General features: G+C 39.2%; 1 protein-coding gene and 1 long non-coding RNA gene across 5 annotated transcripts in view; one reads left to right on the top strand and one right to left on the bottom strand.

Moving 5' to 3' along the window:
• LOC144042796 (myosin-14-like) overlaps positions 1-14,806 on the top strand; it is a 31,992-nt gene that overhangs the window by 2,744 nt on the left and 14,442 nt on the right. For 2 of the 4 annotated variants that reach the window (XM_077555782.1, XM_077555779.1), the window contains 22 exons: positions 1,154-1,403; positions 2,579-2,749; positions 4,196-4,352; positions 4,487-4,514; positions 5,870-5,969; positions 6,064-6,111; positions 6,193-6,285; positions 6,385-6,448; positions 7,481-7,579; positions 7,699-7,842; positions 8,724-8,819; positions 8,901-9,019; positions 9,106-9,258; positions 9,358-9,531; positions 9,612-9,785; positions 9,979-10,374; positions 10,448-10,569; positions 10,793-10,862; positions 11,112-11,272; positions 11,365-11,473; positions 12,461-12,592; positions 12,662-12,868. In XM_077555782.1, the coding sequence (XP_077411908.1) occupies positions 1,236-1,403; positions 2,579-2,749; positions 4,196-4,352; positions 4,487-4,514; positions 5,870-5,969; positions 6,064-6,111; positions 6,193-6,285; positions 6,385-6,448; positions 7,481-7,579; positions 7,699-7,842; positions 8,724-8,819; positions 8,901-9,019; positions 9,106-9,258; positions 9,358-9,531; positions 9,612-9,785; positions 9,979-10,374; positions 10,448-10,569; positions 10,793-10,862; positions 11,112-11,272; positions 11,365-11,473; positions 12,461-12,592; positions 12,662-12,868 (2,985 nt within the window). In that variant the 5' untranslated portion in view covers positions 1,154-1,235. Of the gene's footprint in view, positions 1-1,153; positions 1,404-2,578; positions 2,750-4,195; positions 4,353-4,486; positions 4,515-5,869; positions 5,970-6,063; positions 6,112-6,192; positions 6,305-6,384; positions 6,449-7,480; positions 7,580-7,698; positions 7,843-8,723; positions 8,820-8,900; positions 9,020-9,105; positions 9,259-9,357; positions 9,532-9,611; positions 9,786-9,978; positions 10,375-10,447; positions 10,570-10,792; positions 10,863-11,111; positions 11,273-11,364; positions 11,474-12,460; positions 12,593-12,661; positions 12,869-14,806 lie in introns of those variants that run through there. The other 2 variants (XM_077555781.1, XM_077555783.1) reach the window with 2 other exon arrangements.
• Positions 2,486-13,447, bottom strand: LOC144042800 (uncharacterized). Its single transcript, XR_013290978.1, has 3 exons — positions 13,222-13,447; positions 12,221-12,829; positions 2,486-2,716 (listed from the first exon to the last, which is right to left on the bottom strand). It is a non-coding gene; the product is annotated as an uncharacterized LOC144042800 (long non-coding RNA).

Below are 14,806 nucleotides of genomic sequence, written 5' to 3'. Positions count from 1 at the left end.
CTTTTTCTGCAAAAAATATATAAATGTATATATACGAGACTACTATTTCACTCCTGAAAAAGTCAACCATTTTGTCTCGATAATGTGTCTTGATATCTTATTTTTATTGAAAAATTTGACTTTTTTTGGTAAGATTACAACTGTCGTTTGATTTCTGCTTTCTTATTTTTTAAAAATATCTTGAAAAATATGAATATTTCTCAACAAAAATATGACAATTTGTCTGGAGAAATACAAATTTTTCTTTTGAAATATCCAATATTATTCTCAGAAAAAATATATATATATTGAGAAATTACTACTTTTTTCTGTTGGGGAAAAAAAATCTATCTTTCTGAAAAGATGGGCACAGCTGAGGCATTGAGGGGGTCCGGTTTAGTGGCCTCTGTATTGCATCTCTTTTTGCAGATGATGCGGTACTGTTGGTTTCATCAAGCCGCAATCTCCAACTCTCACTGGAGAGCCGGAGTGTGAAGCGGTTGGGATGAAAATCACCTCACCGGGTCGGGGATGAGATCCTGCCCCAAGTGGAGGAGTTCAAGTATCTTGGGGTCTTGTTCACAAGTGAGGGTGGGATGGAGCGGGAGATTGACAGGCGGATCGGCGCTGCGTCTGCAGTGATGCGGACTCTGTATCGGTCTGTTGTGGTCAAGAACGATTTACCGGTCGATCTACGTTCCTACCCTCACCTACTGTATGGTCACAAGCTGTGGGTCGTGATCGAAAGAACAAGATCCCGGATACAAGCGGCCAAAATTAGTTTCCTCAAGGCAGGACTCAGAGTGGAGTTACTGCTCCAAGAGAAGCCAGATGAGGTGGCTCGGGCATCTACAGTAGTTGGGATGCCTCCTGGACGCCTCTCTGGTGAGGTGCTCTTGGCATGTCCTTCTGGGAACAAACAAGAAGACACTGTTTGTTTGGGAACACGTCGTGATTCCCCCATAAAGAACTGGACGAAGTGGCTGGGGAGATGGAAGTCTCCACTTCCCTGCTAAAGCAGCTGCCCCTGTGACCCGAGCCCGAATAAATGGAATGTAACCTTTTCACCTGAAAAACACTTTTTCAACAAACACTTCACTTTCAAAAGATGACTACGTTTTTCTTTTTCCACGTTGGGTCATGCTGTTCCGTTCTGTTCGTTTGTGTTCCCTAGGCCAGCCATCAAGCGGACTTCCTTCCGAGCGTTAGAAATCGATCCAGCTTCTGGCGACCATTTTGACGTGCACATTCTCAACATGGCGGACCCGGCGTTGGCGGACGACAGCAAGTTCCTGTTCCTGCAGAACGACTTCCGCAACAGCGGCGTGGCGCAGGCCGACTGGGCGGCCAAGAAGATGGTGTGGGTGCCCTCCGAGAAGGAAGGCTTCGAGGCCGCCAGCGTCAAGGAGGAGAAGGGTGAAGAGGTCTGACCTATGGTTTTCCTTCATTTTATGACAAAATTCCGCTCATTATTCTGACACTTTTGATTGACGCTCAATGTAGCACAGAATATTAGGGCCACAATTACTTTTACTATAAAATAAAGTTAGAATCTTAGGAGGAATTAGGTTTTTACATGGGAAAATGTCACAATCCCGTGATATTATGTTTTACTGTAAAAAAGAAACCTCTAATATTACCACATTTTATCCTTGAAAAATTAGGACTTATTTCCTTGAAAACTACAAGACTTTTTTTGGACTTAATTATGGTCACATTGCTATTTTTGTCCTCTAAAAAATATGACTTATTTTCTTTTCAGAAAATACAAGGTTGTTGTTTTAAAGAAAAAAAAATACAAATTGTGCGTGTGATTGGTACTTTTTTCCCTTTTAAAAAAAAATGCACTTAAAAAATAAAGACTATTCTTTAATCTATAAAATTACTTATTGTTTTCCTGTCAATAAATGGGCTTTAAAAAAATTAAAATAAATAAATTAATAATAATAATAATAATAGTAGTAGTGATACAACATTCTCCTGGTAAGTCTTTTTTTTCTTTCAGGAAAACACAACTTTTAAAAAAATATTTTTCTCAAAGAACAATTTTTTTAACTTTTTTATCCCCCCCCCAAAAGAAAATATATAAATGACCATTGGTCCTCATAAAAATATGACTTTTGTCCTCCCCCAAAATTTTACTTTGGGGGTTAAAATTAATGTATTTTACAAAATAAATAAATAAATAATAATAATAATAATAATAATAAATTACCCCATAACATGAAAAATGTCCATACACTTTGATTATTGAAAAATGTATAAAGTTAATTATTATATTAATTAATTAAAAATGACTTCTTAGAGGATTACTGCTGTTTTTTTGTAAAAAAAAAAAAGAAAAAGAAAAAAAAGCTACTTTACTGTCAGTGGAAATATATATATTTTAATTTATTTTACCCACATTTAGTTTATTCTGAGAAGAGTCCCTTTTTTTCCTTGAAGCATGGTATGTATTTTTTTTTTCTGTACAGTAAAAGTATTACAGTACCTTTGTAGAGATGATTCTGTCATCTGATCTGACTGTTGTCCCAAGCGTCCAATGAGGATGGTGGCTGATTGCCATGCGTGCGTGTGTGTTGCGGTTGCACGTCTGCAGGTGCTGGTGGAGTTGTCCAATGGGCGCAAAGCGACGGTGAACAAGGAGGACATCCAGAAGATGAACCCACCCAAGTTCAGCAAGGTGGAGGACATGGCTGCCCTCACCTTCCTCAACGAGGCCTCCGTCCTGCAGAACCTGCGAGAGAGATACTTTTCCAGCCTCATCTACGTGAGCCGCAAACAAACACACATTGCACATCGATGGCATACATAATGTACATTTTCCTAATGGAGCTGGTTGGCGAACACGGGTCTCCTCCATTTACTTACATGGCAAGGATGGGTTTGATTCCAGTTAGGCATAGCATGAGCAGGACACGCTAACATTAGCGTTCAATTTTGTCAATTGACGTCATGTCACCCGGGACATGATGATTTACATCGCGCATACCGCTGGCCTCAGTCCGAAACCTTATATTGTACAATGATCACTTTTCAGGAGACCCTCAAAACGGCATGTTTGTTCAATCATTAATATGACATCTGCAAAGAGATCGGTCAATCATTTGTAGAAATAACACCCACATGTGTGGACTGACCAATAGTAGCCTATAAATCTTATTCAAAATATTAATTTTACCAAATTGTGACTTGTGATGACAATATGGTACTTACAATACCACATTACTTACTTTTTACAATCAAATGTCTCTGAAAAAGAGTTTTTCTTAAAAATATATATATATATTCTTGGAAATATACTGTACAAGTCTTTAATTATAATGCAGTCTCAAAATCGAAACTAATCTTGATTCTTTGGGGGGGGGATAAAAAAAAAGTAATGAATTTTTCTTGGAAAATTATCACTTTTATTGTCAAAATAAGATTTTTTTTTTTAATAGTTGAATATTTTTTTCTTATAAATTATTAGTTCTATTTTAAGTATTTTTTTACCCACCAACAACTCGTCTTTGCTCCTTTATCTCCATGATGTTTTGCTAAAAATAATCCATCTTTATTTTGGATATATTACGTTTACTTTTGAAAAATTACAACTATTTCTTCTGAAATTCTTAACTTTGTTTCTCAAAATTCTAAAACTTTATTCTTGTAAGACTTTTTTTCTCAAAATTACTTTATTTTATAATATTAGGTCTTTTTCCTATTACTGCTTGAGTGGCTAGTATATTTTTTTTGAAACACAAGCAAATAATTTAGGTAGGCTTAAGAACATTCTAGGTAGGCTTGATTCTCCCTAAAATAGGCTTAACGACGCCATTCCTTGAGTCTTAAATCATTGCACCTTTTTCCTCAATATAACTTTACATTTCTTAAATACTTGGCTTTTTTGTCTGAGAAAGTTCCAAGCTTGTTATTCACGCAACCAGAAGAGCCTTTAAGAACGGAGCCCTTGTAAAATTGGGGATGTTCAGGAAGGATCAACGGGCTTATGTTTGGCTTTTTCCACTGGATCGCAGCAAGTCTAATAAGGCTAAGGTTTGCACTTGTGGCGTGAAGCTCACCCGAGGTGAAAACGACCCTCCAAGTCCTTATATGAACACATCCTCTGAAGTTTAGCCCCGTGCTTGTGTTGTTTTCCCTAATCTCCTCCGTAGAGAATATCATCTCCTGTGGGTTTTGGGATGTTTTGACGCGTTGTTGTTGCGCACCGCAGACGTACTCGGGTCTCTTCTGTGTGGTGGTCAACCCCTACAAGATGCTGCCCATCTACTCAGAGAAGATCATCGATATGTACAAGGGCAAAAAGCGTCACGAGGTTCCACCTCACATCTACTCCATCACCGACAACGCCTACAGAAACATGATGCAAGGTCAGCCACTTTCCCTTTCCATCATGGCCTTACATGGAGCAGTGCCAGCACACCGTGATAACTGTGCCATATTTATAGACCGCTAAGCTCTGCTGGCTCATCTTTGGTCTGTTCTGCTTGATTTCCCTCTGCAGACCGCGAGGATCAGTCCATCCTCTGCACGTGAGTCCAACCGAAGCACGCACGAACAGTACAACCAATAACACACAAAATATCCTAATCCAAATCAAACCTTTGGGAAGAACAGTAACCGAGGTTTGCAACTGGTGTCATCCCAGGACCCCCAATTTTGTCATAACACCAAATTTATTTTTCAAATTGAGGGAAAACTTTACACTCAATAAATAAATAAATAAATAAATATCTTTAAGATGAATAAGGCCGTAAATTAAGATTGTTTTTCCATAAAATACTTTTTTTCTGTAAAAAAAAAAAGCATATATATATATATACTATACTATAAATACATCCCAAGACTCCATTCTTGTTGTCAAAGTCATAACACCAAGTTTATTTTTCAAAATAACACAATAAAAAAATATTTTTTTTTAAATAAGGCCGTAAATTAAGATTGTTTTCCATAAAATACTTTTTTTCAGTTAAAGAAAAACTATAAATACGTATTTAAAAAAAAAAAAAAATTAAATGTATTTTTAATATATCATTTTATTCTGACCTTTTCTTACAAAATTAAATTTTATTCAAGAAAGAAAAACTTTTTTTTCTGATGATACAACTTTATAGTAGCAGTGTTAAAAAAAATACTGGGGAAAAAATCACTATTTTTGCTATATAATTTTTTTCTTAAAAAAAGAAGACTGTATTCTTACTTTATCCTTTCTTTTAACTTTTTTTCTCAAAATTATAAGACTTCATTCTCATAAATTAATTTCTCGAAAAAGTACGATTTTATTAATGTCAAATTATAACCTATTTCTCAACAAGATACAACTTTACTAAATATTTCATGTACTTTTTTTGTAAAAAAAAAATAATAATAACATTGGATTTTATTCTCAAAAGATCCTAACATTGTTTCACGAAAAAATAAAAATGTATTCTCACAAGATATCACTTTCTTTTCTCAAAGCAATATGACTTTTTCATAACATTCCAAATATTTCTTGAAAAAGTAAAATTTTATTAATGTAATATTTTAATTAAAAAAAATAATTCTACCCTTCAAATGTTTTTTTCTTGTAAAAACTTAACTTTAATCATGAACTTTCCTAAAAAAAAGTATACATTTATTCTCCAATTATCTTTCAGAATATGACACCTTTATTTTCTCTTGAAAAGTGCTACTTTATTCTCAAGATTACAGATTTTTATCGGCAAATATGCTACATTTTTCTCAGTGATGTGTAATTTACAACAATCTGTCCGCAACACACCCAGAATTGGCCTATTTTATGGTCTCGACCGTCCAGTTGAGAATCACTGTAGGTGATTAAAGTAAATTAAATATTAAATTAAATATTATACATTAAATAGCATGTCTCTCTGGTGACATCTAGTGGAGAGTCTGGTGCGGGCAAGACGGAAAACACCAAGAAGGTGATCCAGTACCTGGCCGTCGTGGCCTCCTCACACAAAGGAAAAAAGGAAGCAAATCCTGTGAGTTTAATGAATAATACAGGACCAAGAAGAGAGCCCTGGGGTGCTCCACCTGTATTTATAATATGTGACGTGATTTTGTTGTTTTTCACAGCCGGCACAACAGCAAACACAACAACAGTCACCCGGATCGCTGGCTTATGTGAGTATCAAATCACTTTTATGATACCGCCAAGTTCCTTTTCCACCGAGATGTTGACGCAGTTCTTGCCTCGGCCCACAGGGGGAGCTGGAGAAGCAGCTGCTGCAGGCGAACCCCATCCTGGAGGCCTTCGGCAACGCCAAGACCATCAAGAACGACAACTCGTCACGATTTGTAAATTTTCAATCAGTTCGTAAGTCGACACTCGCCACAATTTTGCCGGGGCGTGCCCTCAGTAATTAAAGGTGTCGTGTGATCCGATTGTGTCCGCAGGGAAAGTTCATCAAGCTCAACTTTGACGTGACAGGATACATGGTCGGCGCAAACATTGACACGTGTATCCTTGTCCACAAATACATTTAGAACATAATGGGGCATGGGTTTAATAAATTAAATAGTAAACGGTTATTGTAAATTGTGGATGCAAACATTTACCAATTTTTAAAAACTAAAATGGTCGGATTCTTGCCCAATTAATAATGTATTTGGGGGTTATTCTATAACATTCCAAATTGGAAAAAAATCACAATATTGTGACTTTTTTGTGGCTCCAATTTCATTCACATAGAGTTTAAGATTGCATTTATTTAGGAAATATGACTAATCTTGTAGAATTACAACTTTTGACAACAACAAAATCTGACTCATCGTGTTTTATAATTTTTTTCTTGAAAAAAATACACAATTACTTTCACAAGATTCCAACTTCTGTTTTTTTTCCCCAAAATCTAACTTGATTCTAGTTTTCGAATTTCATTCGCCGTATTCCAATTTATTTTCTTGACAAATTAAATTTTTGTTTTTCCAGAAAAAAAAAAACATTATTCTTTTAAGTTCCACAAACAAATCTAACTTTATTTTCTTTACAGTACAACTTTTTTTCTGGAAAAAAACAAGACTTCATTTTTTGTAAAATTCAGCATTTTAGTTTTAAAAGAAAACAATTTTATTCTGATAACATCGTGATTTTTATTTTTCTAGAAAAAATATGGCTATTTTGGTAAAATTATGACTTTGTTACTGACAAAATCCAATTTTGATGACATTATATACTGTACGTCAATTTGACATGTCCAATTAAAGAAAATCGGTCTTCATTTTCACAATACAGTCCGCAATTACGATGTCTTTTGATTCTTGTAAGATTATAACTTTTCTCCACAAAAAATGAATTTTTTTTAAGATTACCATTTGTTCCTAATTTTTTTCTTTCTAGTCCATTATGATCCAAATACGTATCGTTAGGCTTAGATATCCATTGACAAAAAGTGTATTGCATAATTTAGAGAGCAGAACGATATGTGTTTTTGTTCTGTTTTTATCATTATTATTATTATTAAAAGATTGAAGTTCTTCTTGACTTGATCAGACCTTCTGGAAAAGTCTCGTTGTATCCGTCAGGGCAACACAGAGCGAGCCTTCCACATCTTCTACTACATGGTGGCCGGAGCCAAAGACAAAATGAAAGGTGAGCAGACAACCAAATCAACTGGAGTCCTTTACAGTCACTAGTCTAGAAGGTTGCCAATCATCCAGTTGAACTTCAGAAAACAAGCTGGATTTGACTGGTATTTGTTTCTGTTTCAGAGGAACTTCTTCTGGAGGGCTTCAGCAGTTATCGTTTCCTTGTGGCAGGACATGTGGAGGTTGCTGGCATTGAGGATGATGAGCTGTTTGTGGAGACGTTGGAGGCCATGGAGATCATGGGCTTCACAGAGGAAGAGAGAATAGGTACACCCTAATATCTTCTAGGCCCCTCTACACAGCAGTCTGTCACATCATTCTGTTTGAAGTCCAGTTCTAAATGTTAGTGAGTTCTGTACAATTATTTTCCAATCAAGGGCCCCTCCTGCCTTTCAAACTACACTAAAATTCAAATTGTTAGAACTTGATATGAGGGTTAGGTCTTCAGGTACCCCCTTAGAGAAGGTTCAAAGAACTACCAATGTGGACCAATATCAGAATGGAAGTTAGGACCAGCTCCTGAGGTTCCACTGAGCAAGACAGACATCCAAGTGGTGTTCCTTCCTCCTTAAAGCCAAGAAAGCGTTATGGTCGCCCTTGGTGACTCAGAAACACAAATCCAGGTTCTGACACCAGATGATTCTGATAGTGTTATACGTTCTGAGATGCAAGGAACTGTGAATGCCAGATAACAGCTATGGCCCACCATGCAGAAGATCATACCAGGATGAAGGTTGTGAACAGGTTTTTAGTGTTTCCACCAACTGGTGCCCCTGTCTGAGGAAAACCATTCGTTCTTCTTCTTTAAAAGTAATAAAGTCAACAGAACTTTTTAGTTGGACCTGGATGACTCTAAAACACAAGTTCAGGTTTTGATACCTGATGGTCATTGGTCCTACATGGTATTAAATATTCTCCGAGGTTCAAGGAACAGTGAATGCCAGGTAGCAGCTGTGTAGTTCAGTGTTACAGAGGTTCCACTGAGCATGACACAGATCCCAACCTGTTGTCCTAAGCTTTAAAGCCAACTGAACTTTTGGATTTGGGCCTTGGTGACTCTGAAACAGAAGTCCAGGTTATGGGATTCCGATGGTGTAAAATATTCTGTGTAATAAACTCGAGTGTATCTTTGCTGTCCACTACTGTAGGGATGTTGAAGGTGGTCTCCACAGTTCTCCAGCTGGGCAATGTCAAGTTTGAGAAGGAGCGAAACACAGAGCAGGCCACTATGCCGGACAACACAGGTACGTTAAACATATCTCAGACTTTCAATTAGACTCTCAAGAAAATCTCAATTCTTCCTTGTCTTTCCATATTGGCACCAGCTGCGCAGAAGGTGAGCCACCTGCAGGGCATCAACGTGACTGACTTCACAAAGGCCTTCCTGACGCCCAGGATCAAAGTGGGCCGGGAAGTGGTTCAGAAGGCTCAGACCAAGCAGCAGGTGGGAAGTCCGGCAAAAACAGAAACCAAGATACAGGACATTCTCATCAAAGAAGTAACCTTTTGTCTTCTTCTCTGTCCCACCAGGCTGACTTTGCGGTGGAGGCGCTGGCGAAAGCCATGTACGAGCGTCTGTTTCGCTGGATTCTGGCCCGAGTCAACAAGACTCTAGACAAGAGCAAGAGGCAATCTTCATCCTTCCTGGGGATCTTGGACATCGCTGGATTTGAGATTTTCGAGGTGACTGATCAGCTTGAGTACCACATTCTGTGTCTCTATCCAACTTTTCCTTAACTTTTTCTTTCTTTGTGACGCTTGCCTTGCTTTGGTGCCTCCTAGGACAACTCATTTGAGCAGCTGTGCATCAACTACACCAACGAGCGTCTGCAGCAGCTCTTCAACCACACCATGTTCATCCTGGAGCAGGAGGAGTACAAGCGTGAGGGCATCGACTGGAACTTCATCGATTTTGGCTTGGACCTGCAGCCCTGCATCGAGCTCATCGAGAGAGGGGTTGGGACCAACATTTGTTTTGTTTTTCTAATCATGTAAATGTGAGATTCTGTCCTTGAAAGCATATGTTGGTGTTCCAGAACAACCCGCCGGGCATCCTGGCTCTGCTGGACGAAGAGTGCTGGTTCCCGAAAGCTACGGATATCTCCTTCGTGGACAAGCTGCTGAGCACGCACGCCAGTCACGTCAAGTTCGGCAAACCCAAACAGCACAAAGATAAGCTGATGTTCACCGTTGCGCACTACGCCGGGAAGGTAAGAATCACCCAACCTGACCAACTAGACATTGGTTAGGGTTCTACGATTCCGAGCAAGTTAGCACTACCGTGCAACTCTTGTAATCTCATTGAGGTTGAAGACTCAAGCAATGGCGAGGTTTACACGTCTGTTGACACGTGTTGCAATACCTTTATGTTGTTGACACACGGTGTTGTCCATTGCCTGCCAGGTGGACTACAACGCAGCCAGCTGGCTGACTAAGAACATGGACCCACTGAATGACAACGTGACCGCCCTACTCAGCAACTCGTCCAGCAACTTCATCCAAGATCTGTGGAAGGACGGTCGGTTTTCCACAACTCTCCCCCTTTTTGGGTTTCCGGAGCCTGGACCTCTGACTCTGTCCCCCTGTGTCTTTTTACGCTCATTAGCGGATCGAGTGGTGGGCTTGGAGACCATGGCCAAGATGTCAGAGAGCTCCATGCCCACCTCCACTAAATCCAAGAAGGGAATGTTTCGTACAGTGGGCCAGTTGTATAAGGAGTCCCTGGGGAAGCTGATGACAACGCTGCACAACACGCAACCTAACTTTGTGCGCTGCATCATCCCCAACCACGAGAAAAGGGTACACCAGTACACCCTTACATGCATACGCCCATTCACACCTGCACACTGGCCGCTGATTGTGTTTGCTACAGGCAGGTAAAATGGATGCCAGCCTGGTTCTGGAGCAGCTAAGGTGTAACGGTGTGTTGGAGGGGATCAGGATCTGCAGGCAGGGATTCCCAAACCGTCTCATATTCCAGGAGTTCAGGCAGAGGTACAAACACCTTGTTTCTCATTGTTTATGTTCTTCTTGTCCTTGTTCCTGTTTTTGTTCTTCGTGTTCTTGTTGTTTTTCTTTTTATCGTTCTTGTTGCTCTTGTTGTTTTGGTTGTTCTTGTTGCTCCATTTGTGATTCTTATAGTTGCTGCTATGTCATGATTGTTTACATTCACCATATTGTTACTTAAAGGGCTATTTTTTTCCGTGTGTGTGAGCAGGTACGAGATCCTGGCAGCCAATGCCATCCCGAAGGGCTTCATGGATGGGAAGCAAGCATGCTGCTTGATGGTAAGATGAAGATGCATATCAACACATCAACCACCAAGAACCTATCACGCTGCTTTTCGGCCACATCAGTGCATCGGAAATTGGAAGCTGGTTAATTTATATGGCAGCGTCCACCACTCATTCCATATTGATGCCTTTCTCACAGGACAGCAACACAGGAAAAAACAGCTTCAATTGGAAGTGTGAAAGAGGCTTATGGTCCACCAAGTTTCTTAATACATATTGATGGTGCTGTTTATTGTTGTCCAGGTGAAGCATTTGGACCTGGACCCCAACCTGTTTCGCATCGGCCAGAGTAAGATGTTCTTCAGGACGGGGGTGTTGGCTCAGTTGGAGGAAGAGCGAGACCTCAAACTCACCGTGATCATCATCTCCTTCCAGGCACAAGCACGAGGCTTCCTGGCCCGCAAGTAAGACACACACCAGTACTTGTACTAATACCGTCAATGGCTGTTTTGTGGATGTACCTTGTAAAGTGTCTGTTTTTATTTTCATCTCTTAGGGCGTTCAGCAAACGTCAGCAACAGCTAAGTGCCATGAAAGTGATCCAGAGGAACTGCGCTTGCTACCTCAAACTCAAGAATTGGCAGTGGTGGAGGCTCTTCACCAAGGTTTGAGGCTCACAGACACATTTCACTCCAAACAAAGCAAAATGCTGAGCTTACATAATGTACACGTCAACACATTAAAGTATTTGCGGTGAAGTTACTAATACAACCCCTACAGTATAAACTAAAAAAGCAACCTTCATATAGCAACATTTAAGATGCCGCCGGTCCGATTAGCTTTCTAGTCACAAGGTAGTGTTAGCTTTTTGGCTAGCGAGTTGACAACAATATAGAATTACAGTATGTGTGCCTTTTATTTCGTATCAAAACAAGCTTGTAGTATAACAGACTAGCCTACTCCTATTCCAACCAGGATAACCTAGTTAGCCGTGTTAGCTTAACTTGTTAGTAGCATAATGTTTTTTTATCATATTTGTTAAGGAGTTAATATACAAATATAAAATATAACATTATTTTTTACACATAATACAAGTGCATTTCTTTCTTACTCCGTTGTAGACAAAATGGGGTGCCTGTTGAGTGATATAACTAAATATGTTGCAACCAGGAGCACATAGCCTTTAGTTGAACTTGATAATTTTGATTAGCAAACTAACAACAGCGTTACTGTAGTTGCCAGACAATATGTTGCTTACCGTGGAGCAGACTCTGCCTGTGGATTCCTATTATGGCCGCAAATGTGACATTCGTACTTAGCCTACGAATTAGCTTAGCATGGCATTTCTATGAACAAGCTAACAACAGAATAAAATTATAGTATTTGGCAGATAACATAAGTCCACTTCTTACCTGGGCGCAGACAAAAAGTGCACTTGTTGATTTTTGATAGCTTTGAATGACTTTGCAGACTGCTGCAGAGATTTTTTTCTGAAACTGTATTCATCTGGGACCTCAACTGTTCTGTGCTGTGATTGGCTAGTTTGCTCTGGGGCCGGGGTTGTGGCCAACAATATTACAACGAGTTGTTTGGGGCAGACAATGAATTGTGTTGCCTCTCGATTTTTGACGATTATTGGGGCTCTCCTCCAGGTGAAGCCCCTGCTGCAGGTCACCCGCCAAGAGGAAGAAATGGGCCAGAAGGACGAGGAACTCAAGGCGGCAAAGGAAGCGGTGGCTAAGAAGGAGGCGGAACTCAAGGACATCACCCAGAAACACACGCAGGTATGAACCTTTGCAGACCTTCTAAAAAAATAATCCTGATCTAAGTATGAGTGCGTTTTTGGTGCGCAGCTGATGGAGGAACGAGCCCAGCTGGAGAGCAAACTCCATGCCGAGACGGAGCTGTATGCCGAGGCCGAGGAGATGAGGGTGCGCGTGGAAGCCAAGAAGCAGGAGCTGGAGGAGGTCCTGCATGAGATGGAGGCCCGGCTAGAGGAGGAGGAGGAGCGCGGTGCCTCCCTGCAACAGGAGAAGAAGGACATGGAGCTGCAGCTGCAGGTTGGTTATTACACACATGCATTGCATATCAGTACCCATTACAGCAAGTACACTCTAAAAAGAGAATTGTTGAACCAATTTAAGATTACAAATTGAATTGATGACCAACTTAAAAACTTTGCTTCAATTGGTAACACACGATTGAATTAAATTAATCTAAAGTGAATATGTTAAGTTGAATTAATTATGAGCTCATTAAACTTAATATATTCACTTTGGATAAATTTATGCAAGTGAATATATGAAGTTTAATGAACTCATATTAATTAAACTTAAAGGTGTATTCCAGGATCTTCTCAAAAAGTAGAATCCAATCAGTTTTTGAAAAATGCTAATGAGGAAGACCATCCTACCAGCTCTCCTCCGGGGGGAAACCTAGTAGCCATGGATGCAGAGTGCAATTCGAGACGTGCCGCCACACAGGCTGGAATTAAACGTTTGACTCCGCCCACACGGATTTTACAAAATGGTTTAAACAATTTTTTTTAATCAAAATTTGCAGATTTAATGAAGTGCCGTCTTATGACGTAAAGTAATTTTTTAAAACACATTAAGGAGCATCGAAAATTACAAACACTCAAGCCTTAGTCAGCCGGGGCGGAGCTAACTAAACGGTTTGAAGAAGAGGCGGAAGTGCAGTACTAAATGTCTCCAGCATCCCTGGACAGTTGAAGTTAATGATTGGGTTTTGGTCAGTTTTTATTTTTCGTTGTTTTACAAAGTGTTCAAACAATACTGTAAGCGTGATGTCATAAAATGGCACACAAAGCCACCAGGGCAATAGTTTAACAACAAAGAATGAAAGAAGAAGGCCTTTTGAGGCGTGTGGGCGGAGTCAAACGTTTAAGTTCAGCCTCGAACTGCACTCTGCATCCAAGGCTTACTCGGAGAAACGGCTACACTCTAAAAATGGGGAGTGATACGTACTTGAAAAATCCTAGTAAAGTTGATGTAGTCAAAAAAAAGAACATTTTACAAGGAGGAAAAGTTTTTTCAAGTAAATGTCGGGAGCGTGCAAGCTCATCTTCATCTTCATCTTCATCAGTCTCTGCAGACACTCACTTCATAGACGGATGTCCTCTCGCGGCTCTCAGCCATTTTCAAAGCATGCGGTGAGATCGGTGGAGCTACAATGATGAATTGCTGAATCCAAAGCTCAGCAGCTACATGCTACAAACACTCGTAGTGCGCATGCGCAGCTCGGAACAAGCGCACACGACACCGTTACGGCATATTGACGGGATCGAGAACCAATTGTTACGATGATCCACCCGCAAGATGCAGCGACAAAAGATCCTTGAATACACAATTCAATTTGTAATCTTAAATTGGTTGAACAATTCTCTATTTAGAGTGTATTTTATATTAAATACAGAAAGTGATTCAAATAAGACATAATTGGCCTATTGGGCATTTTAAATTGCACTCGATGAATTCTGCCTAGCAACAAGTGACTGACAAATGGGAGGGTGGGGGCGGGCTAACCAAGTAATTTGGTTGTTTTATGTTGATAATAATGGTAATGTGTACCCACCAAGTCAAAAAAATAGAAATACATTTGAAAATTTTAAATGTAATATTCGTAAATAGATTTTTATTTTATTTGTCGTTTCATAGTGACTATTTTTAAATGTTTTTATTTATTTTAAATTATTTTATGTGTTCTCACTTGTATGAAGTGCATTTTGGTCATTTTATTTTGTTTTATTGTATGTTATTTTTTAATGTATTTTAGTTATATAATATCTAAATAATGCTATGTAGTTATATTTATTAAATATGTGTTCTTTTTTTTCATTTCTTGTATTATTTACGTACCGGTACTATTTACTTACTTATGATATGTCGTATTGATTTTGTATGTAATATATTGGACAATATTTAATCAAATAGTTTAATTCAAACCTTTTGAAGTTTTAGCATTGAAGAAAGACCTTT

Source organism: Vanacampus margaritifer, chromosome 2, assembly GCF_051991255.1.
Source record: "Vanacampus margaritifer isolate UIUO_Vmar chromosome 2, RoL_Vmar_1.0, whole genome shotgun sequence".
NCBI classification, from domain to species: Eukaryota; Metazoa; Chordata; class Actinopteri; order Syngnathiformes; family Syngnathidae; genus Vanacampus; species Vanacampus margaritifer.
Note: the sequence above shows the minus strand (reverse complement) of the source record. Positions and strands in the feature narration are given on the sequence as shown.